Genomic DNA, 13,822 nt, shown 5'->3' with positions numbered 1-13,822 from the left:
AGTAATATGGGAAAAAATTAAGAAAAAGTTAGGTATGTCACTAACGCACAAAATATATATATATATAGATACCATTTTATCATTTATGACTATAAAATATACACCAATGTATTCTAAAGGTTAAAATGTATCAAAACTTACACACACAAACACTCACCGTACACGACCCCATTCACAGCCTACCCTTACATAGGCATAAGGGGAATGATATTTAATTTAAAACTAACGTGTCAGTTTTCCTTTTTTAAAACTATGTTCGTTTTCTTACCGTTTTATCACTTTGCTTTCAAAGAATCACATTACCATAAAGTATGCCTCTCTTTCTCTTTATTGAAGAAACTGTATCAAGTAAACAGTTTTTTAAAAATGAAACTATGTTTCCAAAGCTGTATTATAAATATGACTGTAATACTCTATGCCCTAAAATCTTTATAACACTTCATTTGCTGGTGTGGAGGCTAGGCTATATACTAATGGTTATGAATCATAATCATTACACTATGGTATACACGTAGGCTTATCTGCTGTGCTCGTGAAGCGATCATGCCAGTTCACTAAACTACCATAAAGCAATCATATCGCTGCTTCTTCATCATCAATGCGTGAATTGTTATACCTGTAAATAAATAGGAATTTGTTTCGCACATTATCTTTTCATTTTTGATGTCTAATGTTAGCAATGCATACAGCACCTACAGTGTTTTGTATCATGTAAGACAATATTGATACAGGTACTGGCAGACAACTTATCCTGTAAACAGGTAACATAAACTTAGGGTATTGATAAATACAGTTCAGTACTGTAAATGTATTTTCTTCCTTATGATTTCCTTCATAACATTGTCTTTCCTCTACCATACTTTTGTAAGAATATAATATATAATACATATAACAAATGTGTAATTGTATGTTAATATAAGTATATGTTAATCAACTGTTACCAGTAAGGTTTCTGGTCAACAGAAGGCTGTTAGCAGTTTTTTGGCGAGCCAGAATTTAAAAACACAGATTTTCAGTGGTGCAGGGGTTGGTGCCCTTAAACTTCACCTTGGTTCAAGGGGTAATTTTATCTGTTGTACATTCATTCAACAAGTATGTATTGATGATACCTCCTCTGTACTAGGCATTGTTCAGGCAAGGAAGATGCAGTAGTGAAGAAGATAGAGGAGAAGAAAAAAATTAAAGAGATTTTTAAAAAGTAAGATAATTTTAAACAGTGATATGCTCTATAAAGAAAATACAGGGGCGCCTGGGTGGCTCAGTTGGTTATGTGTCCAACTTCGGCTCAGGTCACGATCTCGCAGTCTTGCGAGTTCAAGCCCGCGTTGAACCCGGTGCTGAGAGCCCGGAGCCTGGAGCCTGGAGCCTGCTTCGGATCCTGTGTCTCCCGCTCCCTGCCCCTCCCCCACTTGCACTCTGTTTCTTTCTCTCTCCAAAAAATAAAATGAACATTAAAAAAAAATTTTAAAGACAATACAATACTATAATGAAATAGAGTGTTATTTTTGGCATGAGGAAAAGCATCTGCTGTAAATAGGATATGGAGGGAAGGCTCCATTCTGTCACTTGCTCTGTGACAGTAGGCAAGGTATTTTACCTCTCTTATGCTCAATTTTTTTCTGTAAATGGTCAGTATCCTTCTATTGGGCAATGGACTAAGCATTGGCAGGCATCATCTCATTGACTTCTCATCAGTACTCACACTATAGGGATGAGGAAACTGACACATAAAAATTATTAACTCATTTACCTAAGATCTTAACTGATGAATGGTAGATCTGGAAATCCAAGCACGTTGGTCCCAAAGCAAAGTGGTCTCAAGCATTTTGCTACACTGTCTCCCGAAAGGATCCTGCACCAACCTTGAAGTGTTCCAATAAGAATTAAATGAGAACACACATGCCAGTCACCTAGTGCAATAACTTCCTTACCTCAGGCACTCAACGAGATGCATGTAATGTATAAAACACCGAGGGCTTGGGAGACACAATCTGAAATTGCAGTGGAGTTTATTCACAAGAGAAAGCTCAATATTTTCCGAGGTAAATTTTGCAATTTACATAGCCTATTTCACGTATTATCGTAAGTATCCAGGGTCTATCATGTTTGATTCTGTCAATGGGAAGTCAGTGCATTATGTTGTCATATTGGGGGATTGGGTGGCATAGGATAACATGAAAAGAGTAAACCAAGCAGTGTTCTCTATGACACAATTATTATTATTATTATTATTTTACATCATTGATCCTTGCTCCCACTTCTCAGGATATTTCTATACTACAATAAAGGACAGAGGAGTAAACACAATGTCACTTAACAGAGAAAAACTTCCCGTCTTGGGCAACAGTGCCAAGCTTTATTTCCCCGATATCTCATTATTCTCCAGCTCGAATCATCCCACATATTATAGGTATAATTTGGAAGTCAATCACTTTCACATCTGGCTGGCCAAAAGGTTAAAAACCAGCCAGCCCTCCCGAATCTTCTCTCGCATGATAACAGCAATGGCAAGTTCACTGACTTTGGTTCAGCAATGGTAGCTCCTGCCGGGACAAGTCTTTGCCACAATTTAACCTTGCTGTCCTCACTGGAGGGCAGAGCAAGGCCAGTGTCACAAAATATTTTAGCAGAACACCAGGTGGCAGTGCTTCAATAAAGAACTGCTCTTGTTTTTGATAACTTGGAGTACGCTGGAGCCTGATTCTCAGGGTAGAAAAATAGAGAGAAAAGATTCACAAAGTGGTGACATTTGAATAAAGATGTAAAGGAAGTGCAGAGGTACACCGTGCAGATATTTTGGTGAGAGTGCAGTTTTATAGGCAGAGAGGACAAAGGCAAGCAGCAAGTATCTTGATATCGAAACATGTTGTGAGTGTTTAAGGAACAATGTCTCTTCTTTGCCTGTAACCCCTTATTCCTCCCAGAACACTGCTGTGTAAGAGATTTGTTAAAGCATTCAGCGCTGTTAACTGGTTAGTGGACGATTTCTTCATGTATGGACCCTGGGACAATTTGTACTTGGGTTCACCATCTTCTTTTCTAGTTCTTTTTGAGTTCCAGTTGAAACCAGTAACGTTACCATTGCTGAGGTATCCAGCCACCCTCTTCTGGGGCCAATTGCTTCTCCATATTCCAAACCTTACTCTGTCAGAGCCCTGTAAGGTGTTACACCCTGGCTGACGATATAAGTTAGAGATGCTTTTAAAGTTAGGAAAGTTATGTCTCATTTCCCAAATACAAAAAATGGGAACGTGTATGTCAACTCTACTTAAAAAATAAACATTTTTAAAACAAAAGTTATAAAATGGGAATGAAACCTGTCTCATAGGGTTCACAGTGTTTAATTAGATAATGAATCCAAATGCATACTGCAGTGCCTAACATATAATAAGCTCAATAAACACCAAGTTTCTTTTTTCCTAGTAAAGCCCGCCTTTCCTTCAATGTCCAGGTCTGTGACCTGTTACTGCTTTTGTTTCTCTCCACATGGATTCAGTGATGGAAGTTTCTCTGAAATTCACTCAGTCCTGTATTTCCCCAGAGATAATCATTATTTTCTCCTATTCTATTAGGGTCATTTCCTCCTAGCTACGTTCATATACTCGGGGCAGATGAAATACTCAGGTGGGGTTATATTTTCATTTTCCTAATGAATAATAATATTGAGAGCTTTTTTGTATGTCAGCTATTTGATATATTTCTGTAGTGACTCTTCAAGTTTTTGTCATTTTTATTTGTTGCGTTCTTATTGAATTACATGTGCTTTTTATATATTTTGCATCTGAATCCTTTTTCAGAAATATGCATCGCAAATATCGTTTACCAGTCCGTGCATTGATTTTCCACCTTCTTACCAGTGATTTTTAACAAAGACAGGATTCAAAGGTACAAACTTACAGTTATAAAATAAATAGGTCACAGGAAAGAAAAGTACAGCATAAGGAATATAGTAAATAATATTATAATAACTTCATATGATGAAAGATAGTGACTACACTTAGCCATGGTGAGTGTCTCATAATGTATGTAATTGTCAAATAACTAGAGGGTACACCTGACACTAATATAATATTATATGACCACTATGCTTCAATTTAAAAATAAAGAAACCCCAAAATATGTTTTCTTGTTCATAGGAATCTAGCTTAAAAGGTTTGTTTTCTTTAAGGACTTAAAAAATGTTTTCTCTTGATAACTTTCTATTGCTTCTAATGAAAAATCAGGTATCATTCTTTTTTTTATTTTGGAAGTTTATTTTTATTTATTTTGAGACAGAGAGACAAGCAGGGGAGGGACAGAGAGAGAGAGGGAGAGAGCGAATCCCAAGCAGGCTCTGAACTGTCAGCCCAGAGCCCGATGCAGGGGCTGGAACTCACAGACCGTGAGATCATGACCTGAGCCGAGGTCAAGAGTCTGATGCTTAACCAACTGAGCCATCCAGGCACCAGCCACAGGTATCATTCTTAACCATGTTTCACAGAACGCAGGACAGTGTTATCAACTGTCCCTGAGTACGGGCAAGATTTTTTTTCCACTTAAATAAACATTCCGAATATGTATTTGTGTTCAGTGCCCGCAGTGTGCTTCTGCCAAAGCCACGGTGGTGGACTTGTAGAATTCTTTACGGAACTTTACGGAATTCTACATAACATTGCTGCTGAATAAGGAGCTTGTTTCATAGAAAGTTAAACAGAACAGTGAGAGGAGATGCTTGCTATGTGCAAAAAGGTTATGGAATGAGTGACGGAAAAAGTAGTGACAAATAACCAGCTGTAATCACGTGACAGTGTACAGAAACAAAGGCTACCATAGTTACAAAAATTTGTTTTTTGTAACTTTGATATGCATATATTCGTATGTTAACCATGTTTTACTCCTCTTTCCCATTTGCCTACATGTAGTAGTATGCACTACTATAAATTGATCTTATACCTCATTGTATCAGTAGTGAAGCTACGGGATATCAATGGGAGAGTGACTCAGCTAGAAGAGGAAACATCACCCCAAAATGGACAAATATACTTTATATCTTTTTTGTGGGAGAAGGTTATCTTGGTTCTGGTTGAGTGAGGAACAATGGCATCATATTAGCAGGGAGCATCATTTTGCTACTGTCTTTACTTAAAAATGAAGTGTTATTGACAGAGGTACATATGGATGCCAAGGTGACGAGGAGGGTCCTGTGGTAGCTTTGTACTGTCTCAACTATCTGGAAATATGTTTCCCAGAGTTTGCTTCCTGGTATTGTTCTGGGTTAAGGTTTTCCACAAAAGACATTTGTGCAAGATTTGGAAGGTAGTTGTGACGCGGCAGCCATATTTTTTGATGTTCTGAAGGTTTTGCTGTGGTAACTCACACAGCCTGCGGCCGATCTACTGGCTCATCTTACTGTTGGCTCTCGACTCCTTCACCTCCTACCACAGCTCCTCCCTCAGCTTCCCTTTGTTTTGGGCCAAGTCTCCATGTAGTGTGATGGCAAATAATACCTACTCCTCCTGAAGTTCACCCAACACTATGAGATTGAAGGAGGTGAGAGAGAGGGATGTTTTAGTTTGTCTTTGTGGGTTCCAGTTGTCCTCATGAGTTCTGGTATGTTCTTACAAGTCACAGTTTGTCCATGCCTTTGTTTACATCCACATTTCCTTCACAAATATCACCACAACTGATTTACAGCAAACCCAGGCTCAGTACTAGGTGCAAAGACAACAGCTTTATATAGACTTCTCCACCAGCTAAGGCAATTGCATGAGGTCAGATCCTTATCATTAATCTCTGATTCTATGCCACTCATGGTAGGTCTAAGTCTCTGATTGTACCCTTACTGACACAGAGCCTAAAAAGAAAGGACGAAGGAGATGATTTTCATGGTGATTCCAGATAACTAGACCCAGATTTGCGGTGTGAGCATCTTTAACTGACACTGACACTTTAAAATCATCATGGGGTACATTTTTTCAACTTCAGGTGACTTTGTGCATGTTCTGTATGATGGATTTTAGGTCAAAAATTCAAACTGAGAATGTATTAGAAGAGAGTTAGTCTCGACACCTGCTTCCAAATGACATAGAAAAAGGCTTAACTTAGAATTAAACCTTCTGATCCACACCGCGGATTAAGCAACCACAGCCACTACCATTTCTTGTCTGGGACGTTGCAGGTGTGCATTTCAACTTGGCTCCTGCAGCAGGGAGGCTGTCTCTTATTGAGCTGTGGGATTTTTTTTTTTAATTTTTTTTTAACGTTTTATTTATTTTTGAGACAGAGAGAGACAGAGCATGAACGGGGGAGGGGCAGAGAGAGAGGGAGACACAGAATCGGAAGCAGGCTCCAGGCTCTGAGCCATCAGCCCAGAGCCTGACGCGGGGCTTGAACTCACAGACGGCGAGATCATGACCTGAGCCGAAGTCGGCCGCCTAACCGACTGAGCCACCCAGGCGCCCCTGAGCTGTGGGATTTTTATTCAGCTTTATGATCACTTCGAACAGTGTTCCTGGAGAGCACAGAAATACTTTGCTGAATCCTCCAGCTATAAGGTTGAAATGGTGAAGTTGATGGATTTAGCTGATTTCTGGAAGTTTGTAGAATAGCAACCATTCTTTGTGTTCTTGCCAAAAGAGCTCTGATGAACAAGGAGAGTGATCTCTCCACTGGGACGCTGCATATACCAAAAAATGTATCATGTGCTCTGCATTGTTTCATACAGACAGATCAAGGGTAACTGCGCTGCTGAACCTGTTACATGGATGTGGCCAGCTGGACATGAGTAACTTCCTGGGCCACACTGGATCGTGAGGGAAACATCCGAAAACAGAGCTGATGTGGTGAGTAAAATATTGTGAAGAATTAGACTAATGTAGGACCCAAAGAGAAACCAAACTGAAATCATAATATGCTTGCTTGTCTCGAATCTTTCTTTTTTCCTCAAATGCCCATTAAGGACCACCTGCCTGCGTGCAGCCCTTTCATTCTTAACATTCTTACCTTTTTCTGGAACCTTCCCCATCAGAGTAGATAGAGGCCATGAATACCCTCAGCAGGCTGGAGAGCAGCATGCGGCCTATATTCCCAGGACAGAGGTGTTTAGCTCTGCCTTAAGCAGAGAGCAGTGCCTGAGTGCTTCGCAGCACAGACACATAGTTCCTGGGGTCTGAGGCTACTCCCCCAAACAGGAAATAGGGTTTCTGATGTTCATTGACCACATGGTCCATGCACAGATAAGAGTCTGGCTCACCCCAAGCCTTTACTTTGTCTACTGGTTTTTCCCTGATAGCTAAGTTAGGTAGTACCTGAAAGGGGACATAGAAGAAGCTTATTAGCATGAAAGTTTTGAGCTGAAGGGAAATGAAGATTGAACTAGTTGACATACACTGATAATTTTCAGAGGAGGAATTTGGGGGGCCCATTGGAAATGGAATTTATTATGGGCTGTGGACCTTCCAACTACTTACTAGTTGTTAATTTAACCTATACTTTCTTTTCTCCTTCCAGAATCTAATGATTTAAAAAACAACAACAATAACAAAAACCCTCACAGATCTTTGGCTTTCTCAGTGAAATGTTATCCTACTCAAAGCAACGAGTACATCTCTTTTTCTTCTTCCCTATTGAGTTCTAGGATTCTGCTTAACTTTTAGAATAAAGTTCCTTCAAAATCAAATGATGAAAAAATCAGGCTGATGAAAATTCTGACTTTCTGAATTCATTCAGTTATATTTTTATGAAATTATAACAGAAATAAACTATTTTTCTTTTGAAATCTGACATTGAGCTTTATGTATTAGACTCTAAAAAGGATAAGGATATTCAGTCCTATTGCCTCCATAAGTAGAATTGTACTTATTAGATCATGTGTCCTAGTATTGTCCTGAGGTCATATTTTCTCTCATTGGTCCAGAGGTTTTGGTCTCACTTATAAAATCTGTAGCTGGGTGGTTTGTGTGTGTCTGTGTGTGTGTTTTGTAAAATAAAGTTAAAGTAAGCATGCTACATCGTTCTGTGATGCAGTGCTATAATCCGCTCCTACAAGTTGTGATATCTATAGGTTTCACGCACTTAGGACATGTCAAGACCACATGGTGGTTAAGTTTTGTATACTGTAACTGATCATGTGGAATGTAGCTGTCAGTCTTCTCTTCAGTTTCATTGTTTTAGTGGATGAATTCATCTAAAAGGACCAAAAGGCAAATAACTAGAAAAGAAGGTACAGACAAGGTCTCTAAAGCATTGCCAGTTCCTTGATTCTAAGGTCAAAGTAACTTATCAGAGAGTGGGGCAACGAAGAGAGTTTATAGTTAGTTGAGACATCTACCTCTCTGTCCTATTTTGCTTCTGAGTGCTGACAGTTAACTGATGCCTTGGTTTGTTATTATTTGTAACTAAGCAAAGGAGACCATGTGCTGTGGGCACAGCAGCCTGGAGAGCAGCATGAAGGCCAGACGACCCTCTTGTTGAAATGGCCCTGCGGGTTTCTGACAGTAGAGGTGTAAGGTCCCTCAGCTGCATAGAGCAGCAGCCTCTGAAATGTGGTTTCTGGATGGATCAAGGTTTTTGTTTATTTGTTTTTTAGTTTTTTAAGTTTATTTATTTTGAGAGAGAGGGTGAGTGAGCAGGGAGGGGCAGAAAGAGGGAGACAGAGAATCCCAAGTAGGATCTGCACTGTGCACAGAGCCCGATGCAGAGCTCAAATCCATGAACCCACAAGATCATGACCTGAGCTGAAATCAAGAGTCAGATGCTTAACCCACTGAGCCACCCAGGTGCCCCATGGCTAAATCAAGTTTGAACGTGCTATGACACCCAGTTCGGAGTTTTGTCCTGTCCTAAACATTATTTTGTCTTTCCTTATGACTTAATGATTATATCTGGTTAAGCACAAGCCTAAAACTTAATACCAAAGCAATAATTAGAAGGAGATTTATTACTGAGGCACCTGGGTGACTCAGTCTGTTAAGCGTCAGACTTCAACTCAGGTCATGATCTCAAGGTCCGTGAGTTCAAGCCCCATGTCAAGCTCTGTGCTGACAGCTCAGAGCCTAGATCCTGCTTCAGATTCTGTGTCTCCTCCTTTCTTTGCCCCTCCCCCCACTCACATTCTGTCTCTCTCTCTCTCTCAAAAATAAAATTAAAATATTTAAAGAACAAAAATAAGAAAAAAAGATTTATTGCTCAAAATTTCTAAGTTTAGTAAATTAATCTGTGATAAGATCTGATAGGCTTATCTGAAACAAATTTATTATGAATCATGGCTGTGACTGCAAATATTTATTCATATTTTGATTCTTCTCTTGCCTCCAACCTGATTCTGAGGTGAAACATGCTCACTGATCTTTGGCTTCCCTACATGAGACAAAGGGGAACTCATTATCTCCTTTCCTTTCCTACTTACCACCAAACCATGAGAACTGGTAACTTTACAACAGCAAATATTGTTCAGACAGATGATATCAAAATATGTTTCTCACGGGGCGCCTGGGTGGCTCAGTCGGTTAGGTGGCCGACTTTGGCTCAGGTCATGATCTCACGGTCTGTGAGTTCGAGCCCCTCGTCGGGCTCTGTGCTGACAGCTCAGAGCCTGGAGCCCATTTCGGATTCTGTGTCTCCCTCTCTCTCTGCCCCTCCCCTGTTCATGCTCTGTCTCTCTCTGTCTCAAAAATAAATAAACATTAAAAAAAAAATTAAAAAAAAATATGTTTCTGGCTTCTGTAACCTCTCCAGTCGTGTATTGGAATACCAAATGTAACAGCAGTAAAATCATGTTCATTTATGACATAACTCTATGCTTAATTTATTAGAAGTTATATATGGAATCATAATAATCTAGTAAGTGAAATCATACATTATGTAGCCTTTCGAGATGGACTTTTTTCACTTGGCATAATGACCTTGAGATCCTTCGAGGTCATTGCATGTATCAATAGTCTGTTCCAGGGTGCCTGGGTGGCTCAGTCGGTTTAAGCGTCCGACTTTGATTTAGGTCATGATCTCACGGTTTGTGGGTTCGAGCCCCACATTGGGCTCTGTGCTGACAGCTCAGAGCCTGGAGCCTGCTTCGGATTCTGTGTCTCCCTCTCTTTCTGCCCTTCCCCTGCTCATGCTCTGTCTCTCTCTCTCTCAAAAATAAATAAACATTAAAAAATTTTTTTAAAATATTCTTTTCTTTTTTATTACTACATGGCATTCCATTGTATGAATGTACCACAGTATATTTATCCATTCACCCAATGAAAAAGATTTGGGTGGTTTCCAGTTTTTGGCCATCACAAATATAGTTGCCATAAACATTCATGTACAGATTTTTGTGTGAACATAAGCTTATCATTTCTCTAAAATATGTACCCAGGAGTGTGATTGCTGCATTGTAAGGTAAGTGAATGTTTAACTTTATGTGAAACTACCAAACTGTTTTCCAGAGGGACTGTACCACTTCCCCACCAGCCACGTATGAGTGATCCAATTTCTCTGCATCCTTGCCAGAACTTGGTATTGTCAGTACTTTTTATTTTAGCAATTCTGATAGATGTGGTGTGGTATCTCTGTGTGGCTTTAATCTGCATGTCCCTAGTCACTAATGATGCTGAAAATCTGTTCATATGCTTATTTATATGCTTATTTCCCTACCACAAATTCTCTTTGGTGAAGTGTCTGCATGAATCTTTTGCCCATTTTTAATTGGATTAAAATGTTTGTTTCCTTCCTTTCCTTCCTTTGTTTGTTTCCTTCCTATTGAGTTCAGAAGGTTCTTTATATTCTGAATACCAGTCCTTTGATGAAACTGTATTTTGCAAATATTTCCTGCCAATCTGTGATTTGTCTTTTTTATTCTCTTAACTTTTATAGAACAAATGTTTTTAATTTTGGTGAAATCTAGGTTGTTGATTTTTTCTAATGGATTGTACTTTCAGTGTCTTGTCAAAAATCCCTTCACCTAGCCCTAGGTCATGAAGATTTTCTCTTATATTTTCTCTTAAAAGAATTATAGTGTTACATTTTACACTTGGGTGTATGATCCATTTTGAGACTCTTCTCAAGTTTTTGTATAAAGGTGTGAGATTTAGGTCAGGTTCAATAATTTGCTTAGGAGCATCCAGTTGTCCCAACACCATGTGTTGCTAAGGCTAACTTTCCTCCATTGAGTTGCCTTGAAACTTTGTCAAAAAATCAGTTGTCCCCACTTGTGTGCGTCTACTTCTATAGTTTTACTCAGCAGCACAAAGCTGTTAATGATATTCTTGCATTATCCTTGTAGGGTAGAATCTGGAGGGTGGTTTTCTTTTCCATTCCTTACATGTATAATTTGTATCTTCTCTCTTTTTTTTTTTTCCCTTGATAATTCTAGCTAGGGACATATCAACTTTATTAATCATCTTAAGAAAATAAACTTTAAATTTTTTTATCTCTATTGTTTGTTTTGTAGTTCATCAGTTTGACTTTCTAATTCTTTTCTTTTTTTTTTTTTAGTTTATGGTGGGTTTAATTTGTTCTTTATTTCTATCTTCTTTTGTTGAAAGCTTACAGCAGTGTTTTTCAACTTTTCTTCCTTACGAATGTAAGTATTTAAAATATTAAATGTCCTAGGTGAAGGGGATTAAAAGTACACTTACCATGATGAACACTGAGTAAGGTATGGAATTGTTGAATCACTCTATTGTACACCTGAAACTAATAGAACACTGCATGTTAACTACACTGGTATTAAAATAAAATAAAATAAAATAAAATAAAATATTAAATCTCCTTCTATGTACTATTTTAGCTACACCTCATGTACATTTTTATTTTTATATGCTGTAATAAAATCTATATGAATGTGGTCTCTCAAAATATCTTCTTGTACTCTACTCCCCTTTTCTTATGACGATGTGAGATGATAAAATGTCTACATGATGAGAGGAAGCAAGGGGAACGGAGTAGGCATGGTGACCTCCTGTTAGTTGACAATATGCCTGAAGGAGGCCCATCTGCCTCCAGACTATGGTTGACCACAGGCAACTGAAACCACAGAAAGGGAAACTGGTTAAGAGGAGGCTATTGTATTTTAAAGTTCAAGGCTTAAATTCCAAATACTTGAGAGTTTCCAGAGACATTTTTTTTTTTTTTGCAGCTGACCTTCAGAATCCATTTTACTTTGATCAGAAAATAAATTCTGTATCATTCCAGTCCTCTTGAATGTATCGAGAATTTTTTGTGGCCAATCAGACTTTGCGCATGCGTGTGAATGCTTCCTCCGCACAGTAGGGCTTGGCTGGAGCCACAGCTTCAGGTTTGGGTACAGGCAGCAGGTGCCTGGGGAGCACTGTGCACTTGCTGCTGCACAGAAGTAGGTGGCTGAGTCTCCCGGCTGGGAAGCCATGATGTGCAGTGAAAATTGTTTGGCACTTTCACTGACGAAAACTGTGAATCTCCCATCTTCCTTTGTGTGCTTAACCGAGAACACGGCTAGTAGTAATGCAGGGCCTTGACCAGGGTATTGCCGGTACCATACGAAGTAGTCAAACGCTGTGTTCTCATAAGTGCAGTTCAGAGTAGGAAAAGCTCCTTCCTGGACTATCAGAGAGGGAGGGCCCTGCTTCACCTGCTCCTGGCCACTCTTCTCTTGGCCGCTCACCCCTGCTTAAAAAAATAACAAAGTCATTAGGTCCCCGAATTTATATTTTCCTCTTAAAGTTTTGACGTGCATGAGGTTGCCTGTATCCCAATTTCCTCATCCCCCCAGATTAAAGACATATCCTGGCCTTTCTCCTCTGCAACTCACAGCCTAGTTGAAGCCATAGAATTAAAATTGATGTTCTCAGGATCTTGTCCATTCCTCCCGACACCAAAGATCCGAGACAACTCATTTGGTCCTCTGTTCTTCCTAGCTTGCTAGAACTCTAACTTCAAGGTCACACCTGCTTTTAATTCCTTCAACAGGCCCCACCCCTTCACAAGTGCTTTCACTGAAAACTATTTTTGTCAAAGGAAGTACTTCCTCATTTTGCCCTAACTTAGAATCACTGAAAATATCTTCTCTGGGAATCAAAAATTTCCCCAACACATGGATGAGTTTAGAATTTCTCTCCTCCCCCAAACCCCTCTTCCTTTTCCTCATACCTCCTAGTTAAAAATCATATACTAGGTCACTAGGTTTATATGTCAATAAAGATTACATTTAAGAAAAGGAAGAGATGGACCCCTATGAAGCCACAAGATTAGCATGTGTGGGGCATTTCTTTTTTTTATTACAAATACTAATTAAAGCCTATTAAAAACACACAAAAAGTGTAATATCACATTACAAGCTAGGGTGATGGAGCAGAACATAGAGAATATATGGTCTCTTTCCCCTAGGGAACTTAAATTTTATTACACTCTTTTAAATGTGTCCATATTATATATGATCTTAAAAGAATTATAGAAAATAATTGAACCAATTTTGATTTCTTTTATATTTCTTCTAAAATATAAATCAGGTAAATTAAATATTTCTAAGAATATACCTGGGGAAAAGAAATTGGAAAGTACTGGAATAATCTGTTCTGCAGGACCTTTGATCTCCAAATGGGCATAAAAGAATAGAAAGATTCTGCACATTTCAGAAGATATGGAGTCTTGATCATCCAGTAACGTAGCATTTTTAGTAGTGCTCATTCTGAGTTTGAACAAACATTTAACTTTTTCTTCACATTTTGTCTTAATGGGTAAAATATGAAAATATGAAGAATCAGTTTGGCTTTAGACGTTAACACGGCAGGGCATAGAGACAGAAATTCAGGATAAATTCCAAAAGCAGCCCTAAAAATAAGAGTGATAGGTACTACAAATAATAGAAATTAGAAGAAATAAG

General features: G+C 38.8%; 1 protein-coding gene across 1 annotated transcript; it reads right to left on the bottom strand.

Annotated features, from left to right (window-relative positions):
* Window positions 1-7,091: 7,091 nt before the first annotated feature.
* LOC131517952 (uncharacterized) lies at window positions 7,092-12,852 on the bottom strand. The gene is made up of 4 exons (XM_058740573.1): window positions 12,752-12,852; window positions 12,064-12,606; window positions 9,296-9,336; window positions 7,092-7,286 (listed from the first exon to the last, which is right to left on the bottom strand). The coding sequence occupies exons 1-4, from the start codon at window positions 12,834-12,836 to the stop codon at window positions 7,092-7,094; spliced, it is 864 nt and encodes a 287-aa protein (XP_058596556.1). The 5' UTR covers window positions 12,837-12,852.
* Between the last annotated feature and the right edge of the window lie 970 nt (window positions 12,853-13,822).

This window comes from Neofelis nebulosa, chromosome 7, assembly GCF_028018385.1.
Source record: "Neofelis nebulosa isolate mNeoNeb1 chromosome 7, mNeoNeb1.pri, whole genome shotgun sequence".
NCBI classification, from domain to species: Eukaryota; Metazoa; Chordata; class Mammalia; order Carnivora; family Felidae; genus Neofelis; species Neofelis nebulosa.
The sequence above is the reverse complement of the archived record's forward strand: the minus strand, read 5'-3'. Positions and strand labels throughout refer to the sequence as shown.

Bases quoted from the DNA above. Each gene is read 5' to 3' on its own strand.
- LOC131517952 (XM_058740573.1), bottom strand. From the start codon at position 12,836: ATGAGTTGTCTCGGATCTTTGGTGTCGGGAGGAATGGACAAGATCCTG. The intron at 12,607-12,751 runs GTGAGTTGCAGA...TTTTTTAAGCAG, and splicing joins TCTATGGCTTCAACTAGGCT to GGGTGAGCGGCCAAGAGAAG. The intron at 7,287-9,295 runs GTTGGAGGCAAG...GTCCCCTTTCAG, and splicing joins ATGTTTCACCTCAGAATCAG to GTACTACCTAACTTAGCTAT.